Source organism: Phacochoerus africanus, chromosome 7 (genome assembly GCF_016906955.1).
Source record: "Phacochoerus africanus isolate WHEZ1 chromosome 7, ROS_Pafr_v1, whole genome shotgun sequence".
Lineage (NCBI taxonomy): Eukaryota > Metazoa > Chordata > Mammalia > Artiodactyla > Suidae > Phacochoerus > Phacochoerus africanus.
The window spans coordinates 68,212,042-68,231,540 of NC_062550.1; the positions used below are offsets into that span (position 1 = coordinate 68,212,042).

The following is a 19,499-nucleotide window of genomic DNA, read 5'->3' on the forward strand; positions in this document are numbered from 1 at the left end:
CTGGTTTGCTTTGAGGCCAACATCAGACCGCAGTGGTCACATCTGCCACTGTACTGGTGACAGGAAGAGGTCGGGGGAGATGCGAGTCCTTTTTTTTTTTTGCTTTTTAGGGCTGCACCCGAGGCATATGGAGGTTCCCAGGCTAGAGGTCAAATCGGAGCTGGAGCCACCAGCCTACACCACAGCTCAGAGCAATGCTGGATCCTTAACCCACTGAACAAGGCCAGGGATCAAACCCGTACCCTCATGGTTGCTAGTTGGATTCGTTTCTGCTGCGCCACAGTGGGAACTCCGAGAATGCTTTCTTTCCTATGTTTGTACCTCTGCACAGCAATGGCTATTTGGTGACTTTGAGAGATGCAGCAAACCCTCCTGTGAGGGGACAGGTGGCATAACAGAAAGACCGATGGGCAAGGAGCAGGAGGCCTTGGCTCTGTCCCCTGTCACTTGCTCGCCTGTGCCACCACAGGGTGATGTCAGAACCACCTGGCAGAGTTCTAAACACGCATCTACCACAGCTCCATCCCAGGGCATCCCAAGCGCTCTCGGGAAAATGCACATGTCTGCTGAGAATGGCTGACGAGTGGCTTCAGGGGCTAATCCTGGTGCTGTCACCTAGGAGCTGTGTGACACTGGGCACTTGCCTCAGCGTCTCTGCATCTCAGAGTGCCCATGTAAAAAATAGAGTTTGCTACCTTTCTGCCTTTGACCCAGGTTGAAGGTGAAGCTTAAATGAAGTGATAACACGTAAAACACTCTGAAAACCATGAGTGCTAGAGCCAGCCAGATTCTGTGGGGAAAACGATGACAACGCCCAGAATAAACCTTGAGAAAGACCCGAGGACAACAGCGGGGTGATTCATGGCACTCCCAGACGTCAGCTGGGCCCCCCTCTGAAGTGAGAAGGCAGCTGGGTGGGTGTGGGGGAGGGGGCTGTCTGTCTTCCGTGAGAGTCTGGGTGAGTGTGGTGCGGTGGGGAGATGGGCAAAGTGACCTCCTCCCAAAGCTCCACGGGGATCAGATGGGTCGCCTGGAGAGAGGGGGGGGAGGCGGGGGAGGGAGACAGCCTGAGAGTGAGGCCTCTGTCCCTGCTAGGATCCCAGGCTGCTTCCATGAGCGAATTCACTCTGCAGAAACAGGGCGTCCCCATCGTGGCTCCGTGGTAATGAATCTGACTGGTATCCATGAGGACATGGGTTTGATCGCTGGCCTCGCTCAGTGGGTTAAGGATCCAGTGTTGCTGTGAGCTGTAGGGTAGGTCACAGATGCAGCTTGAATCTGGTGTGGCTGTGGCTATGGTGTAGGCAGGGAGCTACAGCTCTGATTCAGCCCCTAGCCTGGGAACCTCCATGTGCAGAAGGTGAGGCCCTAAAAAGACCAAAAAAAAAAAGTGATTAAAGGAGCAAATCACACAGAGGGAGGGGATTTGACCTCTACTGCCCTCCTTTGCTAAAATCTGTATCAGCCCTGGATGTTTTTTTTTAACATAATGGATTTGGGGGATCTCAGCCTAGCTGCCCCCAACACCCAGGAAGTTGCATCACAGAGGGTGCAGACCTGCCCTCCTGTCTGACGGAAGTCTCAGGAGTGGGGACGAGGGCCTCTGTGTTCACACAGGCTTCAGCATTTAAAAACCAGTCGGGCCACCTAGACCTGTGGGCTCCGGCCTCACCCATCTCCATGGCAACCCTGGCTCAGGCTCAGGCTGATTCACCGGCTCTTCTCCCCTTCGCCGGGCACCCTCCTCCCCCGCGCTGCTGTCTCTGGAAGGACGAAGTGCTTGGGCAGCACCAGGGATCTCGGAGCCCTGCCTTTTCTGGTCCCGCCCTCAGGACAACATCAAAACCCAAACTCCATGCTGATCACAACAAACTGCCATGACTTGCTTTCCTTAAGGATCACAGGCAAACCGTTCGTTCCTGGCAGAACTGAGAGGTGCCAACCAGGGCATAAGGCTAACTTCAGTCTTGTTAGAGACGGAATGGAACCCCCCCGAAATCACGCCTCCCACACCCCTTCCCCGTGAGTCTGATCATCCTGGGGGCCACCTCGTCCCTGTGGGGCTTCTGCTGAGCTGCAAATCTATGGAAGCCTGTATCCTCAGAGGCCACTGGGAGGCTTTTTCCCAGGCCAGCGGTTCTCAACATGTGGTCCCCAGACCAGCTGAAATGGCCGCACCTGGGAACTTCCTGGTTGTGCAATTCGAGACCCGAATGAGGCGGGCCCTGGCAACCTGATTTTAAGAAGTTTCCCCAGATGGTTCTGATGCCGGCTCAGGTTTGAGAACCGCTGCTCTGAGGCCTTCATTTAAAGACTGGACAGGAGTTCCCATTGTGGGTTAGGAACTCGACTAGTATCTATGAGGATGTGAGCTCGATCCCTGGCCTTGCTCAGTGGGTTAAGGATCCAGCGTTGCTGTGAGCGGTGGTGTAGGTCATAGACATGGCTTGGATCCCGCAAAGGGCATGAAGCCATGAAGTGGGGGTGCGAGCCTTCCCTGGGCACAGGGCTCCCTGAGCTCACAGGCTCCACTGCCCTGCTGGCGCCGTAAAGCCAAGGGGGCTGGGCCTGAGGACCACCTGCTGCTGCAAGGAGACAGGGAAGGAGGAGGATACGAGCCAGGTTAAGAGGGAAGGAAGCAAGAGGTAAGAGAGACAGATACTGGCTGGACAACTCCCTCTTGACCCCACTGAGCTGGGATGTCAGTAAAGGCTCAAGTCAGAACCTGCATGTGGCCGCCAACCTTCGCCTCCACCCACAGATTCACCCCAGGAGCCCTCCTCCCCCAGAGACGCCAAACGACCTCGGCAGCCTCTGCAGCAGGGTGCTCTTGGCAAAACATCCCTGATTTCTGCAGCCTGCCTTCTCCCCATGTTGAGTGTGCAAGCGGATACTTCCTCAAATCACCCCAAATCCTAGAAAAACCAAATGTCCTTAAAAGGAATACATGCAGAGGCTGATGGGGAGTGACATGGCGGGTCATCTAGCTTCACTGCTGATTTGATTGTGGCTTTTCTGTCCCTTAGTAACTCCTCTAGAGGCGAGGGGAAGGAAAATAAATAAGAACAGCGGCAGCCACCACTTGAGTATCCACATGTGGCCTGCATCGTGGCAGACCTACGTTATCTCATTTCATCTGCTTGTCACACTTATTTTATAGATGAATTGGCATCAGAGAGGTTAAGCAACTTGCTCCAAAGACACAGCCAGATCCAAGGAGCCAGCAGCTTAGAGCTGCATCCTTCCCGACACTGTGCTCCCTCCTTGCCGGCTGGTGAATGCACAGAATGGGAACCTCCAAGAACTTTCTGGGAGGGGACCAAGAGGGTAATGTGGAATTTGGCCTGAACCTTACCCAGCCTGCTGGCTAGACCCGGCTGATTCAGGGCATCAGTGCCAGGGGAGGCCAGGGCCAAGGGGAAGGGCAGGCACGACCACTAACTCCTCCTTTGAGTCTGTTCTCTGTCCCCCTGTTGAAGACGGCAGAGGTGGTGGCCTCAAGCCCACCGTCAGGGGGTCCCAGGGGAAACGCACCCTTCAAGGCCAGCTCTATCTTCCTTTCTTTGCTTCCTTTGGTGTCCACACAGAAGCAATGGTGACTTTGGCTCTGTCCCCTCTGGGACCTGGCTTCAAGGCATCAGAAAGTTCTGGCGAAGAGAATCCATTCCTTTGGGGAAGCAGGAGGCATGTATTGAAAGAACATGCCGACCTGGCCCTCCCGGCGCAGCTTTCACAAGAGGGGCCCCTGCCAACCCTGCTTCCTTATGGGCCATTTCTGGCAAAGCCCCAAACTGAGGAAATCTCTGAAATGGGCAATATGTAGACAGATGGAAAGACAAGTTCTCTAATTTACCTTCTTCTTCTTTCTTTTTTTAGGGCCGCACCTGTGGCATATGGAAGTTCCCAGGCTAGGGGTCTAATTGGAGCTGTAGCTGCCAGCCTAGGGCGCAGCCACCACCATGTGGGGTCCGAGCCGCGTCTTCGACCTACACCACAGCTCGCGGCAATGCCGGATCCTTAACCCACTGAGCGAGGCCAGGGATCGAATCCGAATCCTTATGGATACTAGTCAGGTCCATTAACCACTGAGCCACGACAGGAACTCCTAACTCACCTTCTGAAAGTGATGAAGCCTAGTGGTAAGATTTCGGCTTTGAGTAATGCCGTGTGATGAGGCTTTGCAGAACTGAAGCCATAAGATGTGAGCGAATGTGAGAGCTCGGGGAAACCTCAACCTCTGAAAAATGCTAAGGAGAGGTGGCTCCTTAGGTAATAGTACCTACTCAGCAGCTGCAGCAGCTGACACCTGAGCTCTGCCATGAGCCAGGCTACAGGCTTTACACGAACCATCCCGATATCGCTCCCCGTGACCTTGTACTACTGTACCGAGGCCGTGTGATGACCTTTCTCACACACAGGAGGAAAGTGAGGCCTAAGGACAGTCACCTCCAGGCTGCCTCCCCCAGGAACCTGCATTTCTAACAGGTCAACCCTCCCTCCCTCAACAATTCCCCTGGGTCATAAAGCCCCCTGCTGCTCTAGGTTGCTCTTTTACACAGTGTGGCACCTTGCAGGGCTCATCAACCACGACAACACCAAAATGCCACCATCCAGAGAAGCCAGGACCTCAGAGAGGCAGATTTAAACATGGCGTTTAGACCTAAACTCAGTGTTTAGTGCCCTAACTAAACACTGAGAAGATTGTGGCACCTCCCTCACCACCTTGATAATTCAACATTAAAAACAAATGGAGGAGTTCCCGTCATGGCTCAGTGGTTAATGAATCCGACTAGGAACCATGAGGTTGCGGGTTCGATTCCTGGCCTTGCTCAGTGGGTTAAGGATCCGGCATTACCGTGAACTGTGGTGTAGGCTGCAGACGTGGCTTGGATCTGGTGTTGCTGTGGCTCTGGTGTACGCAGGCAGCTACAGCTCCAAATGGACCTGGGAACCGCCACGTGCCGCGGGTGTGGCCCTAGAAAAGTCAAAAAGACAAAAAACAAACAAACCAAATCAAAATTGTACAAGAAGTATAAAGAAGTTACTTGCTCCACGGTTCCTAAGTACAGGCTCAGCTGCCCCCGGACCTGGGCCTCTCTTCTGGTGAGGCAAGTGCACTTGGGGGCCTCCTGGGTGGAGGCGGGAAGGTGGCTCAATAGCGACAGCCACCAGGTGCTTTCAGCTGGCTCTGCAACTGTGCTTGAATTTCCGCCCAGCAGAGGAAAGCTCCCCTGAAGCTTCGTGCACAGTCAGAGATTTCCCGGGATGGGGAGAAGAGGAATGTGGGGAGAGTGGAGTCCTACGCCCCCTCCTCCTTTTTTTTTCTTTCTTTTCTTTTTTACGGCCGCACCTGCCACATATGAAAGTTCCCAGGCTAGATAGGAGTTTGAATCAGAACGATAGCTGCCAGCCTATACCACAACCACAGCAGCTTGGGATCCGAGCTACATCTGCAACCTACACTGCGGATTGCAGCAACACCAGACCCTTAACCCACTGACTGAGGCCACGGATCGAACCCGCATCCTCAGGGAGACAACACTGGGTCCTTGACGCGATGAGCCACAACAGAAACTCCCCTGCCGCCCCTTCTGAATCTGATAATGCTGGTGGGACTGCCTTTGAGGCAGTTCCGATCACCCCAGCCTGAGATGAAGAAACTGGCTCAGAGAGGTGAAGTAACTTGCCCACAATTACAGAGCAGGAATGCACAGCGCTGGCCAGGCAGAGGTCAGTTTCTTGACTGCTGGTCTCCTCCCCAGTGGAAGGGAGGGAGCTTGGTCCCCTCTCTGGGGACTGGCAGAGGATGAAGGGCCTGGTAAGCTTTTTCTCAGCACTCCTTTATCATGGAAATTAGGTAGCAACCTGGTCCTAACAAGACCTGCGAAATCCTTCCTTCGGAGGACTAAGCCAGAAGGCCCTTTCTGCCTCCGAGGAGCAAAGTTTTGGCCAATACGAGGTTCTGTGTTAAGTAGTTTGGGGCTGAGGGATTGGAAGAGAGGCCTCTGTCCAAGGTAACCTCCTCCTAAACAAGAAATCTCATTTCAAGTTTCCACTGCCTGCTCGCCAGACATGTAGCAGACGTCAGCCAGCCCATAAATCCATTTTCTGCTGAAAGCAGGCATTCTGATCTTAACCGAAATCATCTGATGTGGGAGACTGTTTGGGGTTGTTTTGCCTTAAGTTCCAGAATACCATTGTGTACGCCTCACTAAGATGCCTGGTGATCACATAAACACACTCGTGCTGATACATTTTGGCCACGAGGACCAGCGAGCTCTCATTCCATCTGTAGATCCGGTTACCACTGGCTTGCTCGGCCCCCAGGGGTGGGAGATGCCCCTTGCCCTATTCTGCCATGATCCCCCCTTCGATTAATTATTAATTAACAAATCCACCAAGTATCTCCTATTAACCTCCATTTGTTTTGTTTTGTTTTGTTTTGGGTCGCCTACAGAAGTTCCTGGCCCACGTGTTGAATCTGAGCCGCAACTGCAACCTATGCCACAGCTGTGGCAACACTGGATCCTTAACCCACTGCCACAGCAGGAACTCCTAACTTCTGCATTTTTAGAGGAGGATTGCGGGCACAGAAATTCAGTAACTTGTCCTGAGATCACATGGCAAATAGGTGGCAGAGTTACAACTTGAATGCGGAATTGTCTGACTGCAAAGCCCAAGTTCTTCATCATTTTGCTCAACTCTTGGTCTTTTTGATCCAATCTCTTAATTGCAGGGCCAGAATTCTTCACTTTTGTCCTTTCTAGTCATATCTGATCCTATTTCAAAAGTGGCATCTTCTATCCTTAGAGGCCCCCAGAGAGTCCATCTGTAAGAGCAGAGGGCCTCCCTTCTCACGACAGGAAGGCACCTGCCACGGCAACCAGGCTCTCTGGGGGAGCTGCCTGATGGGCAGAGTCTAGAGAGGGAGGCTGTGCTTCCTCTAGCTGGCCTTTGGCTGGGGAGCTCTGTCTATGTTCTTGCTGCACCGGCCAGAAATTGAGTGTGGACACAGCACTGCTCTCGGAAACAGAGTCTCCAGAGTAACTTGGTACATTTCCTTCTCATCCCAGCTTCGCTACTGCTGAAAGCTGCCCACTAGTCACTGTCTTTGTGTCTCTTATAGGAATGGCTCCATGGTGGGACTCAGAGCCTTTGCCCTTCCCCCCACAGCACCATCCTGCTAGCAGAGGGCAAAGGGAATGAGAGGGCATCACTGCAGGCTTGTTACAGCCCTGGGTACCGGGCCCTGGTAGAGACCTGTGACATGAGGATAATGCCAGCGTCCCATACGAAGCGTCCCTCCCCAGCACTGGAAGAAAATCTAATTTCCAGTTGAAATGAGTTTTCTAGTCTCTTAAGGGTTATCTGTCTTGGAGAGTCAGGGCTATAATTCGATTGAAGAGAGGAGAGTAGACAGCTTCCCCAGGCTTGTAGAAAGGAAGCTTTAAAAAGTTTGAGCATCATAGTAACAGGCTGAAGTCCATGGCCCCACCTCACAAGAAAGAAGGCACTTGCAGTGCATCAGGTGAGCAGGAGGAAGGATTGGGGGGATGAGTTTCTAGTCTTTGGGTGCACATTCTGCTGAGGGTGGTCTCCCACCTGTCAGAGGTGGGGCATGGATGTGAGAGGGCATGCTGCAATTGTTCATCTAGCTGGGAAGAAGTGTTTTTGTTTTTTGCTTTTTAGGGCCACACCCGCGGCATATGGAGGTTCCCAGGCTAGGGGTCGAATCGGAGCTGTTGCCACCGGCCTACATCACAGCCACAGCAATGCAGGATCCGAGCTGCATCTGCGACCACAGCTTACAGCAATGCCGGATCCTTAATCCACTGAGTGAGTCCAGGGATTGCACCTGAAACCTCATGGTTCCTAGTCGAATTTGTTTCTGCTGCGCCATGATGGGAATTCCAAGAGGTGTTTTTGATTTGGACCTCCAAATCACTATGTCTTTCGTCTATCAGAGCTGCTGTAACAAAGCTCCATGGACTGGGGAAAAGTCCAAGATCAAGGCATCAGCAGATCTGCTGTCTGGTTTGGACTTGCTTCCTGGTTTACTGAGGGCTGTCTGCTCACTACAGTCTCACAGGGTTGACAGGAGGAGGCAACTCTCTGGGGCCTCCTCTTAGGGCACTAATTCCATTCAGAAGGCCCCATTCCCGTGACCTAATCATCTCAAAGGCCCTGCTTCCAAACACCCCTGCCCTGGACTTTAGCGTTTAACACCTGGAGCAACACACCCAGTCTAAAGCAAACCATCTTTTAAAAAAACGCCATGGAGTTCCCGTTGTGGCGCAGTGGTTAACGAATCCGACTAGGAACCATGAGGTTGCGGGTTCGATCCCTGCCCTTGCTCAGTGGGTTAACGATCCGGCGTCACCGTGAGCTGTGGTGTAGGTCGCAGACGCGGCTCGGATTCTGCGTTGCTGTGGCTCTGGCGTAGGCTGGCAGCTACAGCTCTGATTCGACCCCTAGCCTGGGAACCTCCATATGCTGCGAGAGTGGCCAAGAAATGGCAAAAAGACTAAATAAATAAATAAATAAATAAAAATAAAAAAACACCAAACTCCCCAAAGAAGACATGCACATAGCCAACAGGCATGTGACAAGATGCTCAACATCGCTAATCAACAGGGAAACGCAAACCAAAAGCACAATAAGCTATCACGCCACACCTGTCAGAATGGCTTTTCCCCAAGAACAATACGTAACAAGTGCTGATGAGGCTGTGGAGAAAGGGAGCCCTGTGGAAGCTTGGTAGAAGTGTGAACTGGTACAGCCACTATGGAAAAGAGCATAGGGGGTCCTCAAAAGACTGAAAATAAACTACCGGGAATCTCACTTCTGGGTACATATCCAAAGCCCATGAAAACACCATTTCTAAAAGACATATGTTGTGATGGAACATGATGGAGGATAATGTGAGAAAAAGAATGTGTGTGTGTGTGTGTGTGTGTGTGTGTGTGTGTGTGTGTGAGAGAGAGAGAGAGAGAGAGACTGGGTTACTTTGCTGTATAGCAGAAGTTGACAGAACATTGTAAATCAATCATAATAAAAAAATTAAAATCTTAGAAAAAAAGACATCTAAAGCCAAAAAAAAAAAAAGATATATGTTCACTGTGGTACTGCTTACAATAGCCAACATATGGAAACAACCTAAATGTCCATCAATGGATAAATGGATCAAGAAGATGTGATATATATACATACAATAGAATACTATTCAGCCATTGAAAAAGAAAGAAATTGTGCCATTTGTGACAATGTGAAGAGATCTGGCAGGTATTATGCTAAGTGAAACCTGGAAAAACAAAACAAATGAACAAATCAAACCAAATGAAACCAAACTCAAAGATACAGAGAACAGACTGGTGGTTGCCAGAGGGGAGGGAGCTCTAGGGGGTGGGTGAAACGGGTGAAGGGGATCCAGAGGCACAAATTTTCAGTTAAGTCATGGGCAGGTGGCGTAGAGTATGGTGGCTAGAGTCAGTGATAGCGTTTTCCAAGTTTGAAAGCTGCTCTTATTTCAAGAAAAAAAATTTCTGTAACTTTGTATGGTTACAGGAGGTAACTTGACTTCCTGTGGTGATTGTTCTGCAATGTGAACAAATATCAAATTATTATGTTACACACCAGAAACTAAAGGAGTGTCATATGTCAATTAAAACACGCACATATAAAATTGGTACAACCACTGCGGAAAACAGTATGGAGATACCTTAGAAAACTATACATAGAACTACCATATGACCCAGCAATCCCACTCCTGGGCATATATCCGGACAAAACTTTCCTTGAAAAAGACATATGCACCCACATGTTCACTGCAGCACTATTCACAATAGCCAAGACAAGGAAACAACCCAAACGTCCATCAACAGATGAATGGATTAGGAAGATGTGGTATATATACACAATGGAATACTACTCAGCCATAAAAAAGAACAAAAGAATGCCATTTGCAGCAACATGGATGGAACTAGAGACTTGAAATCAGTCAAGTAATCAGAAAGAGAAAGACAAATACCACATGATATCACATATCTGGAATCTAATATATGGCACAAATGAACCTTTCCACAGAAAAGAAAATCATGGACTTGGAGAATAGACTTGTGGCTGCCAAGGGGGAAGAGGAATGGAGCGGGATGGATTGGGAATTTGGGGTTAATAGATGCAAACTATTGCCTTTGAAATGGATAAGCAATGAGATCCTGCTGTAGAGCACCAGGAACTATATCTAGTCACCTATGGTGGAGCAGGATAACATCAGAAAAAAGAATATGTACATGTACGTGTGACTGGGTCACCTTGCTGTACAGTAGAAAATTGACTGAACACTGTAAACCAGCTATAATGGAAAAAATAAAAATCATTATTTAAAACACACACACACACACACCAAACGTCTATTAAGTTGAAAAGCAACAAATTCTCAACTATGTGTGATTTTGTTGATCTTTCATTAAGAGCTTTCATAGAATTATGAAAATCAATCACGCTATTGATTCAATCACTCTAAGGTTAAAGATAAATTAAAGCTAAAATGCTATAGAAATCTGTTTTGAATTCACTAAAACAGTCTAATGGGACCTTATTGTGGTCTTAAGCCCGTGTCAAGGATTTTCTCCTATGATCCATGTGTGGTGTTCCTGCCCTTGGACACGCAGCTCAGACTGGGAGTAAAGGGGGCACCTCCCAGCAGTGTGGAGGTAGGGACTGGTAGGAGTCAAAGCCGCCACCCCTGCCCCGGTCTGAGAGGTGAATACTGGGTCCTTGAAAGTGTGCAGGGAAAGCTTTGGGGAGGTTACTTTCCCAACAGAGACATTGCTTCTGCTCCCTTGTATGATGCTGGGCAGGAGGATTGAACAGAAGGACACACTGATTGGAGCTCCTGTCGTGGCTCAGCAGTTAACGAATCCAACTAGGAACCATGAGGTTGCGGGTTCGATCCCTGACCTTGATCAGTGGGTTAACGATCCGGTGTTGCCGTGAGCTGTGCTGTAGGCCGGCAGCTACAACTCCGATTAGACCCCTAGCCTGGGAACCTCCATGTGCCGAGGGAGCGGCCCTAGAAAAGGCAAAAAGACAAAAAAAAAAAAAGAGAACACACTGACTTTCTGCATGTCAACAGTCCCCATACCTTTCTACACAGGACCTCCTCTGGAAGCAGAGGGATCTGGCGGCCCCTCTCCTCCAAGTCATCCGGCTTTGTCCTCCCTGCTACTCAGCCAGGCTGTGTGCATCACAGCTCAAGGGTCTGAGGCCCCCATGACTCCAGGGAAGTGACCCTCCCTTTCCCAGGTCCTCAAGGGCAAGGCCAGAGAAGGCCAGCTGAGCCTTCTAATTTCCACCTGGTGGGAAAGATGGAAGAACCCCGCTGTTCCTGAGCAAAGACAGATGACCCAAGCTCTGGACCAGAAACACACAACAGTCTGTAAATTCACTTGGAGCCCAAGTCACTCCTTGGGCAAGGATTAGGCTGAGAGTCAGCACTGCCCTTGATTACCGGGGAACCTGGGGTTCTCTAATGCCCTGCTCAGAGCCCTCCAAGCCCCCCGCCCCGCCGTCTCAAGGAACAGTGAGGCGATCCACATCGCATGGCAGAAACATGGGATTCAGGACAGAGCAGACATTGCATGGAAACCAAGGGAGAAAAACCAGTATGGGGTATTTGGTATGGAGAGGTCCACGGGCTGCCAGAAAAACAAAGCAAAGAAGCACGGAAGGCATGTTTCTGGAGGCAGGTCTGTTAATTCATGGGATTCCCCCCAAATGTTCAGACCCATCAGTCCAGGATGACAGAATGCAGTACTTAAAAACTATCCAGAACTAAGTTTTTTTTTTTTTTTTTTTAGAGGGGACGGGTTACTGGATGGATGTAATTAAAATAAAATTATCTCATCTGGAGACAGGATGCTGCTTTCCACAGCTGCCTGCCATCACTTGATGGAAAATGACAATGTCCCTGGACCAGCATTACCTTTTCCATGGAATGAAACAGGCAAGCAATCTGCAGTCAGACTTGAAAAACATAAATTAAAACAAAAATGTATTCATGAGATTAGCCTTTTTTTTTTTTTTGTCTTTTCCCTGGCTAGGGATCTAATCAGAGCTGTAGCCACCGGCCTACTCGGGATCTGAGCCATGTCTTTGACCTACACCACAGCTCACGGCAACACTGGATCCTTAACCCACTGAGTGAGGCCAGGGATCGAACCCGCAAACCTCATTGTTCCTAGTCAGATTTGTTAACCACTGAGCCACGGTGGGAACTCCCAAGATTAGCCCTTTTGGTCTTCTGAATTCCCTCAATTGCAAACAATTATCTCCAGGTGAACGTGGGTCCAACAGGCTCCCAGATTTTCAAACCCTCAAACCATGAAGTCACGGCTGTTCTACCGGTAAAAGGGAAATATGGTTTCTGCAAGTCTTTGGTTGAAAAGGCCTGTGACCTTCAAAGAAAGTTCTCCTGACCCCACCCTGGGGGTGTGGTGGGGGCAGAACACAGAACATAAACATGCAGCTTCCTGAAATTTCACTTTCCTCTCCCCAGCAGACACAGTCTATCCAGAACATGCAGACGCCAAGGAGGCAACAGGACCATAGAAGCCACAGTAACCTGTGACCTCGGTCCCTCCCCCTCACAGCCAGAGGGCTCCCCTCCACCCCCCGCCCCTGGACTTATGCTCTTTAGAAGAAAAGTTGCTTTTGTTAAGTCCCAGGTGTATTATTAAGTCCCAAACTGCACAGCCAATCCTCAAAGCTGCGCCTCCTTACAAAATTGAATCAAACAGGGAAACAAACAGACGAATCCAACACAGACACACAGCTCTGTGTATAAGAGGGAAGACTTGCATCCAATACAGAAGGAAGATGTGAGAACACTGATGTGTAGGGTCTGAAGCCCCAGAAGATTCATTTAGCAGAGTAAGTGCCTGAGGGAGGACGGCCCTCGAAAGGGTTGCTTATCAAGGCAGGTCCAAAGTCAGGTCCGAACCAGCCAACGCAGAGGAGTAGGGTCTGGAAGGGTGCCATGGGCCACTTTGAAAAGAAAGAGGTCGAGTGCATGTTAGTGCGTGCATGCACGTGCATTTGTGCGTGCATGCGTGTGTGTGTGTGTGTGTGTGTGTGTGTGCAGGAATCTTTTCCCATCCCCCCAAATCAGGAGTCAGGTCTGTGGCTGACAACCGTTGCAGGGCACAGTCGGCAGACGGGAGAAAGCCATCAAGCGTCTGGGGCAGGGCAAGTTCTATTTTCCTGAGCAGACGCAGACACCTGGCCTCCCCTCCCCTCCCCTCTCTCCAAACCTGCCAGCCTCTGTGCAAACACAGCCAGCTCTCCCGGAGCTCCTGCTGTCCGGGTGCCAAAGGTGGAAGCCATTTCAGGCAAGAGCCCCAGCTGCTTGCTCAGCCCAGCACGGAAGGCAAAGAGCTTCCGGGCAAAGTAGCAGGTGGGATGGGTGGGCTTTTCCCACCATCATCCCACTTGTCCATTCCCTGCCCGGACCCAGGATCTTGGCCTCTTAGGGTTTCTTTGTGCATAGTTTTTATCTCCAGAAGTGGGGCCACACATGAAATGGAGTCAGTGTCTTCATGGGGGAACCACAGAGCTGGGTGGAGGGAGGAGGCTGGCAGCGATGCTGAAAGAGGGGAAGCAGTGTGGCTCTGGGTGTGCGCCTGGCCACCTTGAGGGTCTAAACTTCCACACCTCTCAGGGAAACGCCCCCACCTTCCCCACCTCCTCAACCTACTTTCCACGCATCGCTGACAACAGCCACAGGTCTACGCTGCTGTGTTCAGTGCATCACACACACTTACTCATTTAACCCACAGCAACCCCGGGGGTAGGTGCTAGCACCACCAGCTGATGGAAGAATTGAACCCAGAGCCAGTGCTCTGACCACCAGGCAGCATAACCACCAAAGGCTGAGGGCGATGAGAACAGAGAGCCCCCCAGACAGACCCCGGCTGGGGGGGGCCGGGGGCGGGGGAAGGGACTCCAGGGTTAACAAGAAAGAGATGCAAGACTCAGGCACCGGAGGCAGAGGTCAGATGAAGCCAAGCCCTAAGCCAAGCCTGGTACCCACTGCGCATTTCATTTCCTGACTTCCTATTTTGGGTTGTGCGGGAATGTCCTTCGCTGTAGGCTGTGGGGAGCAGGGGGGGCTGGCTTCATAGACTGAGCTTCTGAAGGGACTTTTTGGGACCATTTGCTCCAATCCGTTGTGTTTTACAGATGAGGAAACTGAGGTCTGGGGCTCAAAAGGTCTCCAAGTGAGCTGGGGGCAGAGCTGGACTAACATGCATGTCCCTGAACCCCAGTCCAGGCTTCTGTCTGTATTTCTTTTTTTCTTTTTCTTTTTTTTTGTCTTTTTGTCTTTTTAGGGCCGCTCCCGAGGCATATGGAGGTTCCCAGGCTAGGGGTCGCATCAGAGCTGTTGCTGCTGGCCTACACCAGAGCCACAGCAATGCCAGATCTGAGCCACATCTGCGACCTACACCACAGCTCACGGCAACGCCAGATCCTTAACCCGCTGAGCGAGGCCAGGGATCAAAACCGCAACCCCAGGGTTCCTAGTCCCATTCGTTTCCACTGCGCCACGACGGGAACTCCTCTGTCTGTATTTCCATGAAGCTTGCCTTAGGGCCTAGGGCTGGGAGACTTCATTTCCTGGGAAAGAGAAATCCCTTGCTATTTTCGTCAGCGAGGGCGGGGACAAGGCCAGAGGCAGTGAGCAGAGGGGCCAGAGGGTGGTGGGGGTAGAATGGGAAGGCCTTGCTCTTGACCTGGCCCAGCCCCGGTCCCCACTGTACAGCTGAATCTGCCATTTGCCATGGCAACGTGTTTCCTGTCTCAACATTTTTTGCAGGGTGGGGAGGCAAAGAGGGCTGAAGGAAATGCAGAAACAAATGAAACAGAGCCGGGAAAGTTAGGCTCGCGGGATGGGGTAGGGGAGGGCATTGAGAAAACAGACTGATGGCTGGCTTGGCTGCTGGTATCAGAACCCTACTTGGGGAGGGCAGGCAGTGCAGGCTGGGTTGTCACTGACGGTCCCACAGTGATGAGAGTGGGGTCCAGGGACCAGGTACACCCCTCCCTTCACTCCCGGCCCCGATCGTCCCACTGCCACTAAGGTGAGCTGCTCCTCTCTGGATGCCTACTGGACGACCCCACTCAGCATCCCATCCTCTGTCCATGAAGTGTTGGTGGCCCCTGGCCTCCTAACTCCTGCTTTTCAAGACCCACATTAGGGCTCAAGCACCAAGTTTAGAAACTCCTTGTCTCAAGAAAGGGAATGATGACATCATAAGGAGCCAAGCAAGTAGGTCTCTCAGGTCAGAGCTTCCCTTCAAAGCTCGCTCTCTCTTTTTAATTTTTTTTGCTTTTTTAGGGCTGCACATGTGGCATATGGAAGTCCCCAGGCTAGGGGCTGAATTGGAGCCACAGCTGCTGGCCTACACCACAGCCACAGTACCTCGGGATCAGAGCCGACTCTTCAACCTATACTGCAGCTCAGAGCAATGCAGAATCCTTAACCCACTGAGCAAGGCCAGGGATCGAAGCCACATCCTCGTGAATATTAGTGGGGTTTGTTACTGCTGAGCCACAACGGAACTCCACAAAGCTCACTTCTGATAGCTTGTTGCCTCTCTCCTTCCATCCCCACCCAGCTGGGCAGAGCAGCAGGTGGTGAGGGAAAGTGTCCTGGACTTGGAGCCAACCAGACGGGCACTCAAACTTATGTCTGAGGCCGTTCTGCCACATGACCCTGGGTAAGTCCCTGAACCTCTCTGGGGACTCGTTTCCTGGTTGTCAGTAAAATGGGGATACTGCTTCCTGCTCTGTCTGTCACAGGGGACATGGAAGAGGACATGGCAGGCCGTAAGACGCTGCACAAGGGGGTCAAGGTAGTCCTCGATTCCATTGCCTCCTAGGAGATGGCAAGGACTGCAATCCCAGCGAGCTGTAAGAAGACACACAGCACATTGCTACAGGGACCTTGATACAGAGTTACTGAGAAATAACTGATTGGAGTCAGGTAGCTGCTGCTTAGCCCGCTACATCACTTGTTACCAGGTGCCCTTGTAGTTTTTGTGATGGAGACAGAAGAGGAGAGGTCCCCTTCAGGGATGAGGGGGTCGTGGTATTGGCTGGATTCCCGTGATGCTGGGCAGACCTGCCCCTCTCTGGTTCCTTCTTCCTCACGGTGAATAAGAGGGCTGGACTGGACGATTGCGCAAGTCATTCCTAATTCTAAACCCAACCGTTTAGGTAGTCATTTCTGTTTCAGATGACATGGCCCATGGGTGGCACCAAGCCCAGGCAGAGACGGCTCTGGATACCAATGGGAGTGGCAGGCCGGCAATCAGGGAAGGCTGAGCAGATACCAGGAGTGGCCCAGGGCTCCGGCAGGTGCCAGGGGCAGATAGGGGTATGGAGGCACCTTGGATGTTGGTGGTTTCCCCCGCTCCACATCTTCATGCAGCCTCGGCAGAGAGCTGAGGAGTAACCCAGAGATTGGCAAGGGAGAGATAGCTCTAGGGAGGGGAGAGGAGAACTTAAAGGACAAGGGTGGGGTGGGGCGGGGCCAGTCCGCCTTCAACATTCTTTTCTGGTGCCAGGGGTTGGGGAGAGGAGGAAGCTAAGGCTGGCAGCTAGCTGGCTGGCTGCTGGGGCTGGGGGGAACATCAGGAGGAAGGGGTGCCCACCCCAGCAGGGTCTCCCTAAAGCTGGGCTGGGGACACCTATATTTCATCCTCATGAGGGCAGGCTTTTCAGAGCCACACCTGCGGCATAGGGAAGCTCCCTGGGCTAGGTGTTGAATCAGAGCTGTAGCCACCAGTCTACACCACAGCCACAGCCACGCCAGATCTGAGCTACATCTGGGACCTACCTCACAGCTCATGGCAAAGCCTCTGAGCCATGATAGGAACTCCTTTTTTGGGGGGAGGGGTGATTCTTGAAGGGCAGGTCAATCTCTGTCCGCTCCAGGGAGGATTAAATCTTGGGAGATTTTCCTTGGGGTTCATGGGGAAACCAGCTCCGAGGGAATAACTACATTTTTGTTAGAAGCCTCTGGTTGCATGTCCCTGCTTCTACAGCCGTCTCTCTTAAGAGTGGAACAGGGCCTGCCTTTCCAAATGCCCTCCTGACCACAGAGAAGCAAAGACTGTTCATCTGTGAGCAGGGGAGGTGGCCCGGGGATACAAAATCCTGGATTCCTTGCTTCTCTCTCTAGATGGTTCCTTAATACCTCAAGGTTACGTGTGGCAGGGACACTCCCCTATTCTGCGGCCAGCCTCAGACTTCCCATTTGCAGAGAGGCTGGGAGTGGCTGGCAGCGAGACTTCTGAAGCTCCCTGGCCTGGGTCCTCCCCAGGTGACTGTCCACTCCCTGTGGCCCCGCCTGGCTGCTGGGTTGGAAGGACTGAGGCGGGCTCCTGATCTCTCCCGGAAATAGAGAAACACAGGACTCATCCCACAAAAGGTGCCAATCCGCTTCTACCTCACCTCTGCCCAGCTCTCCCCCGGTTCTCTCCAGTTCAGATACTTATCGCCCTTGGAAAAAAATCAAGACAAGCTAGTCTTGCAGGTAGTTTCGAGGGAAGCTCAGACTTTTTCTGGGTGACTCAGATAGAGCCTGAGAGAATGGGGGCCTGAAGGTTCCTTCTCGAGATAGGAGGGGGGATCCCAACTATCATCCAGGGACGGGGCCCGGGGGCGCGCACACACCCGCAGCCGGCGCGCCCCTTCCTCTCCAGCGTAAAGGCACCAACAACTCTTGGTTGGGCTCCCTCCGCGCCACCGAAGTCCCTAGGAGCGTTCGCATCCTTCCCTCCTCGCGGCCCCGGCCACTCCGCGGACCCCGCCCGGATGACGAGCTACACTACCCGTCACAATCCCCCTTGGCCAGGGCCTTGAGTCCCCAGCACAGGGATTCTCCGTTTCTCCCTCCTGCATTCGGAGGGGCTCAGGGTAGGAGCAAACACAAATCTTCCCCCTGCCACCCCAGCTCACTAGGGCCGGCGCCCCCTTCCCGCTCCGCTTCCGCCGAGCCCCGGACCAACGCGCCCGCCCCTCCCGTCTCCGCCCTGGCCGAGGAGCCCGCGGGCGGCCGCAGTGCTCTCTCTCCTCCCCCAAGAAGTCTTCCCCGCGCGGGCGGTGCCAGTTGCCGGCAATCCCCACGGCGGACGGGGTGCCCGGGACGGACAGGTGGCCCCGAAGTCGAGCGCGCGGCAGTAGCCGCTCACTCACCCAGAAGATGAAGTTAAATCCGAAGAGCAAGTATTTGATACACTTAGTGCCTCCTTTGACCGGCATGGTGCGGGCTAGACTGGCCTGGGCCGGACGGGTGCGGGACGAGGACGCTTGCGGCCGAGACACACGGGACTGGGCTGCGGAGCGAAGTGCGGGCTGCTGCGGGCGGGCCTCCGGGCTGCACTTTTAAAAGGTGCCACTCCTCGGCCGCGCGTCGCAGGGTTGCGCAAGGGCCGGGCCCCGCCCCCGCCCCCGCCCCCGCCCCGCCCCCGGCCCACCTGCCCCGCCCCGCCCAGGGCCCCGGGTCCGGGGCCCTTCCGCCTCAGGCTCTCTCCACGAGTTACCCGGACCTGACTTCCCGCCATCCTCCCCCTTTCCTTTAACCGTCTTGAACTCTTTCCAGGCCGTCATCCCTGCCCCGCTTTCATCCCGGAGTTATGCGGTGGCCTCGCCCTTCCAGTTCTCACCTGGATTCCAAGCGTCCCCAGCTCTCTACTTTAGGAGACTTTCCCCAGGTGGTGGGTGCAGAGACCCCTTACCCAAAGCCGGCTACCCTCGAATGAGGGCTCCCTTTGCTTTGGTCTCCATTTGAAGGAAAGCTGCCTGGCTTTATTTCTCCCTGGGGCGGCTCCTTGCAAACCTTCACTCTCGGAGCAAACTCTTATTCAGCACTCAGGCGGAGTAGGAGGAATTAGAAGCTTGGAGTCCAGGCGGGAAGATCGGTGGAAGGCTTATGGGAGTAATTCTTAAATACCATCACTGAAAAGTAGTATGTTTGAGGGCTGGGCAGTCCGGGAGTGTTTCCTGCATTTGCAGTTCAGCTGCCCAGAGGAGAAGAGAAAGTCTGTAGCCTGGCTTCTGTTCGTGCCTCTGCTCCACATCACCCTCCCTCTTGCCTTTTAATTCTGCCCACTGCCACCTCTTGGTTGCTCCAGTGCCAGAGTTCTGAGGGTGTTTCTCCTCTGCTCAAAAACGTTCTGCAAATAACAAATGTTGGCGAGGATGTGGAGAGAAGGATACCCTTGAGCATTGTTGGTGGGGATGTGAATTGGCGCAGCCACTGTGGAAAACAATAAGGCAATCCCTTCAAAAAATTAAAAATAGAGGAGTTCCTCTTGTGGCTCAGCAGTAATGAATCCAAGCAGTATCCATAAGGATGTGGATTCGATCCTTGGTCTTGCTCAGTAGGTTAAGGATCTGGCATTGCTGTGGCTGTGATTTGACCCTAGCCTGGGAAC

The 19,499-nt window shown here is 52.5% G+C and overlaps 1 protein-coding gene across 1 annotated transcript in view; it reads right to left on the reverse strand.

Annotated features, from left to right (window-relative positions):
- CD9 (CD9 molecule) overlaps positions 1-18,458 on the reverse strand; it is a 39,201-nt gene extending 20,743 nt beyond the window's left edge. The window contains exon 1 of the mRNA XM_047787769.1: positions 18,259-18,458. Coding sequence (XP_047643725.1) covers positions 18,259-18,324 — 66 coding nt within the window. The 5' untranslated portion in view covers positions 18,325-18,458. The remainder of the gene's footprint in view (positions 1-18,258) is intronic.
- Positions 18,459-19,499: the final 1,041 nt, after the last annotated feature.